The following is a 5,940-nucleotide window of genomic DNA, read 5'->3' on the forward strand; positions in this document are numbered from 1 at the left end:
TGACTCAATAACTGCACAGATCCAAACCTCTGACATTAACATCAGCACAGAAAACTGTGCCGCAGGAGCTTCGTGGGATTGTTTTTTCATGACCGAGGAGCTTCTGTAGGAGTAACATGTGGGCTGCTCACCAGTTTTGTGTATAAGCCTTGGACCAGGTGACCCTGAACCACCCATTAGTTAGGCTGCAATAGGCTCCAACTGCGAGGGAACTTCCCATCATGCACTGAGCGCTTTTTCTCCACTTCCATCTTTTCACTCCCCGTGTGTGATTGTTGGAGCATTCCCTCTAATATTAAACAGTAATTAATACAAAAAGAAATAAAAAAGGACAGGGAAAAAGGAATGCTCCTAAAGCAAATAAAAATGTAAACATTTCAAGACAGAAGCTTGACATTTATGTCTTTATGTGATGTATAAAGTCATCCCCAAGCCTGACTCAGTGCATGCTATAGCTTACTTTCCCCCCTCTTTCCACTTCTTTCAAAATGAGACGTCCAAGCTGTTGTTGCAGGAAAGAATTTCTTTTATGTTGTTGTTTTTTTGTATAAATTTTGAGCTACGTTTTTAGCTACATGTAAAGTACGATTGACTGTATGTCAAACAATCCTGAATTGGATAAACAAGTAAGAAAACGGATGGATGTCAAACAAAAAGGCCACTTTCAGAACGTGTCCGTCTTTTCTGTTCTCCCTGATTTGTGACCTTTGGACAGAGCTGTTGCAGAGCGTCTTTCACACAAACACCTGCATTATTCCAGCAGGATGTGATGTACTGATTGTATTTACAAGCGCACAACCCAGACTCCACAGTTACACTAACATGATAAACACACCTGCCGGCTGATGGCAGAATGGCCTCACAGTGTTTGTCAGTGTAAGACTGCCGGATGTTAAATCAATAAACTACCTCAGTGCAAAAAAGAGAAGACGTCCGATCCAGCCCACAGAGTGGAAGAATGTTACTCATTCTGGCCACTAAAATTTTCCGCTTGGCTGAATCATATCTCATCCGAATGGTATTCTGAGCTGTTTTTGATGATCTCCAAGTGCAATCATTTGAAAATGCAGCATGGCGTCACTTAATGGGGATAAGCCAGATCCTTATGTATTTTGAAGAAAGTTCATAAATAACCACACAAAGTGAGAATTTCACATTTTAACAAAACAAGCTCAGATTCTTCATTGTGGCTGTCACACAGTGTTTAGTTTATTTTATAAAGATTTTTAAGCTCTTAAAGAGACATAATTATCATTATTTAATGATATTTCTACAGATAATATTATCCCACTTATGCTTGTTTAATTTATATGGAAGATTGTTTGTATTCATCTGATTTAATTTGGCACACATTTCATCTGTTTTTAATATGCACTGTATAACTTTTTAGTGCTTTTAGTCCTTTTTATCTCAATATTTAGGTTACAGTGGAACCTTGGAGATGATGTCACTGAAGACAAAATGTGAAAAAATAAAGTAAAACACACACAGGACACCAAAAAGGGGAAAGAATTAGTTAACTAATACCACTAGAGGGACCCAGGGGTCACCGAACAGCAGAGTGGTAACAAAGGTGACTTATCAGTACGACTACAAAAGGTCACGGGCTCATTTATACTCTTCTTCTCTGTTTTATCGAATCTTGTTCTTCACAGGTTTTGGGTGCATTTGCATTGTCCAGCAGGTGCACCGCACACAAATGCGACTCACATGACTCGTGTAACACTGGAACACTTCCCTAACAGAATAAGCTATCGAGCAGGACGGTTTCTCTGACGCGGCATTATTTATGCTCCACACATCTCGTTCCATGCACAGAGAAGTGCCGTGAATGACGTTTCCACGTGAAGGTTTGAATCTCACCGGTCTAACAGAACAACTGGGGACTTCATTTTAATTGACTGTGACCAAAATTCCCACAACAGAAATTCAGCTACACATCATCCATAAGCTGTCATAACCGGGCTGCTTTGTAATGGTTTCCTATGGGCTCCATTACTGGCACTAGAATTGCCTGAGCAAAAGAAAAATGGGTGTGTTGTTGACTCCCTTCGCCTGTTTTACACATCTAACTACACCTGGAGCGGCATCTGCGGACTGCTGAGAGGAAAGCCGAGCACCATCATTACATGGTGTGCTACAGCCTGATAATGGGGCCATAATGCTGCACTGTAAGACAGAAAGGGTTGGCTGTGTGCTGGACCAAAGCAAAGCTCATCTGTTGGACAGTGAAGTAAGAATTACAAATTTGATTGGGGTTAACACCCAACCAGCATGTCAGTTTCAAGGCTGCTTGTCTGGCCCTGCTCAGTTTGCACTTGTGTTGCAGTGTGTGTCAAAATGACTGTCAGGACCCGGGGTTTCCCAGCAGACCATTACCCTGTAATGACATCAGCGATGTTATTCTCGTTGTCTTTGAAAGGTTTTAATGTTCAGGCTTGAACTGTGCATGAAGGCCGCAGTGGAAAATGTAGGTAATGTGTTGCCTTTAAGTAGAGATCAGTGTCACATCTACACAAAATTGCTCCACTGATGGGGCTGCACTTGTCTGGAAAGAAAGAATACACATTTACACGGGATGGAGTAACTTAAAATGCACAGAAAGCCTGAAAATCACTGCATTCTCCAAGCTGCAAACAATTACATGATGATATTTTCCACGAGTGTTTTTGTCATAAATAAGAAATAATTACAAATAAATAAACACAACAGATGACAGATGACAACCGGCCTTATTGCCATGTTTGGAAACAGCACCTGACACGCTACAGCACGCCGCACCGATCTGCTTCTCACGCCCATCGTCTCATTTACATGATCAAGGCTCTTTTTAACACATCAGCTCGCAGCCTAATGAGCCAGAGTCCAGAAAACACTTCAGCACCGTGTGCAGAAGTATGAGTCCTTTACAAGTCCATTCAGTCTCGTGCCAGTGTGCCTCTCTGTGGCAACAATGACGACCCTCTTTCTCGTCTTTGCCCCAAAAACAATGGCTCTCAATTACCAGTCAATAACAAATTAGAATTTTAAAAGCTTCCAAGAACAAAGTAGTGGATAAGACTAAGAAAGCCTGAGGTGTGTGACCTGGTGAGAAGTCTGCAGATGTCTGTCGGCACACTCTCTCCTGCTGGCTGGCTGTCTGTTCTTGACATGCAGTGAGAGGAGAAGGAGGAAAAAAAGTCTGAACCACCTCCTCGCTGAAGCCTGTACGCTCAGGGTGCCCCGTGTTCCTCCGTTAATCCCACTTTATCCAAGAGAGGCGGGCTGTCAGGTCTGGGAAGGGCAGAAAGAGACAAAAGCAGGACAAACACATAAGTTTTGTTACATTTTAATGACTGTTTAACAAGTCCTGGTCTGGCCTAACCCCCACAAAAGAGGCTTCAGAGACGATCGTCACAGAATTAAGTGAAAGGGGGGCAAAGGAATACAACTACTTGAGTTAAGATTACATGAGGCTCATTTAAGAGCAAATGCCCCAAGGAATCACACCTGGGGATAAAGGTCTGTGCTAAACACACAGAAAGTTGCTTATAATGACATTTCCTTTATGGGATTACTGTGAACGACTATTAGAAAACTACTACATTAAGAGCCCAGTGAAAAACTGAAAGGGGATCTTTTCACTGTGCATTGTATAAAAGAGGCCATATTACAATATATTCTAATAAGGGGGGAAAATGAACTCAATCTTTATAAAGAAGTTCTGATGTTTTTATAAGCTCCTTGAGGCGACTGTTGCTGTGATTTTGTGCTATAAATAAATATAGTAAAACTGACTTGAATTGAACCAGGTCTGTTTCTTTCATGTAAAAGTGAATTGAATGTAAAATAAATGTTTTAAAAAAACAGGCTTTTGTCACCGTTTAGCATATCAGTTATATGATGAACGATTAATGAACGGCTTCCTAATGATACATGCCATTTTCCTCTGTTTTAATTAGTTATTTTTTGTTTGAATTATAAATTAAATAATGATAATAATAATAATAATAAATACTGTATTAGGACTCTGTAGGATTTAAGCAAATTTCATCCAGTTCCAACGTGGGAAATTTGATTAAATCGAAATATATCTCAAACCAAAAACGATGAGTTTGTGAGGTAGGGGGGCTTTCTCTATGTGGTGTCGTTGTATGTAAACATCATTTAGCATTATGTCTAAATATAAAATCATCATAATAAAATGTATAACTCGATCTAACTTTGATTTACTTTTACTTGGACAGGTTGTCATTTATAAACCAAACTGACCCTGGTTAGATTTACCATGTGGAAATATTACATATTATTATTACAATTATTATTATTATTAGTAGTAGTAGTAGTAGTAGTATTAGTAGTAGCTTCTCTGCTGGCTGGATCTGAATCGTTATAAATGACACCATCGTGAGCTTAAGGAGCACTCAGCCCACCGCTTGTGTTCCAGATGGCGTTGGTTTGATTCTTGTAGCCGCTCTTCATGCACTCGTCCACATAGGATTTGGGGTCGCAGCCGGACATCAGGATCTCTCTCAGCAGGGCGATGTAAGCTATGGCCAGTCTCAGGGTGTCAATCTTCGACAGCCGCTTTTCGTAGGGAAACGTCGGCACGTGGCAGCGAAGCTCCTCGAAGGCAGAATTGATGCTGAGCATCCTCTTCCTCTCCCGGATGTTGGCGGCATGCCGCTGCACCTTGTATGGCTGATGAGGTGCTAACGTCCGCGCACTGAGCTTGGTCACATCCAGAGACTCTTCGGTGGGGGAGCTCTCTCCCCCAGGACAGACGCCAGGGCCTGGAGACTGAAGGTCGAGATCGGTGAAGGTCAGCTGTGCGTCCGGGAACACGGACTGACAGCCGAACGAGGACCAGGGTGAGAGCTGGCCAGTGGCTGCTGTGCAGTCCAGCAGGAAGGTGTCCAGTTGGCTCTGAAACGGGAAGTTCTGGTCCATCTGCCCCCATAATGCAAAGTCTGCCGTGCCATCCTGGTCGAAGTCAAAGAGTAGGTCCTCCATACTTTAAAACGATATTTTCCTGTCAGGGAAAATAAACTGTGCAGGGGTGATGGACAAAGTCCCTACAGAGGAAAACAGACGTCTGATAACTACCTGCCTGCCTGCTCAAATCTGTTGTGTGGTAGCTTCATGGGCACATCTCCTGGATTAAATACTTCACGGCCTTCATACTTCCCGGCGGGTCGCCCTGACCAATTCTAAAGGCTGAAAGAGAGCTCTCAAGAACTCCTTACCCCTCTTTGTACGGCCATCATTGCTGTAAAACAAATTACAGAGGGATCAGTGGATCTCCAACTGACAAAAAGCGGAGAAAACACGTGTCTAATTATAAACTTCCCCTGAAGTAGGTCCGCTAATATTGAGAACGACACTCAGTGTTTAGCAGTGACTGGAGGACTTGTTTAGAGCATTGTGGCGCAGCAGGCCGCGCAAACCCGGCAACCTCTGAATGAGACTGTTTTACCTTTAAAAGCTCAGCTGACAACAAACGTCGCTGTCAGAAACACATGAGAGCTCTTTGTCACCGCAGAATGTAACGAGATGTAACGAGAGGGGCGCCTTTTCTGTTTGGCCTCGGGTTTATTGCGCGTTTTTACGCACTGAGCTTAGATCCCAGCGAGACGAAAAATATTCCAACGGTATCACCGCAACTCGTCTCACATAATTTGGGTCCAGCAGCCACATTAATAGGTTTGTAATTTGTAAACGATATGACTGACAAACCGTGGAGAGGAGGCACGCTGTAATTACGCCGGGGTTAATCAAATACGCGGGTTCTTTCTTCGAGGTTGGATGAAGGGCAGCTTTGGGGTGAACTTCAATTCAGCAGTGCTGTGCGCTTGCTAACACGTGGTTTTAATTTGAAAAAGTCCTCCAGGACACAATTTTAAAGAGAATATGCTTGTCGGAGTAAACACAAGCGGCATGAGGCAGAAACACTTCCTCAGA

At 42.8% G+C, this 5,940-nt stretch overlaps 1 protein-coding gene across 1 annotated transcript; it reads right to left on the minus strand.

Annotated features, from left to right (window-relative positions):
- Positions 1-2,832: 2,832 nt before the first annotated feature.
- LOC113007390 (helix-loop-helix protein 13) lies at positions 2,833-4,634 on the minus strand. Its single transcript, XM_026143899.1, has 2 exons — positions 4,413-4,634; positions 2,833-3,273 (listed from the first exon to the last, which is right to left on the minus strand). Exons 1-2 carry the CDS (start codon positions 4,630-4,632, stop codon positions 3,236-3,238), a joined length of 258 nt encoding a protein of 85 aa, XP_025999684.1. The 5' UTR covers positions 4,633-4,634; the 3' UTR covers positions 2,833-3,235.
- Between the last annotated feature and the right edge of the window lie 1,306 nt (positions 4,635-5,940).

Source organism: Astatotilapia calliptera, chromosome 16, assembly GCF_900246225.1.
Source record: "Astatotilapia calliptera chromosome 16, fAstCal1.2, whole genome shotgun sequence".
Classification (NCBI taxonomy): Eukaryota; Metazoa; Chordata; class Actinopteri; order Cichliformes; family Cichlidae; genus Astatotilapia; species Astatotilapia calliptera.

Coding starts and splice junctions, on each gene's coding strand:
- LOC113007390 (XM_026143899.1), bottom strand. CDS start 4,632: ATGCTCAGCATCAATTCTGCCTTCGAGGAGCTTCGCTGCCACGTGCCG. Junction 3,274..4,412: donor CGCCATCTGGAACACAAGCG/GTGGGCTGAGTG, acceptor TGCCCTTCCCAG/ACCTGACAGCCCGCCTCTCT.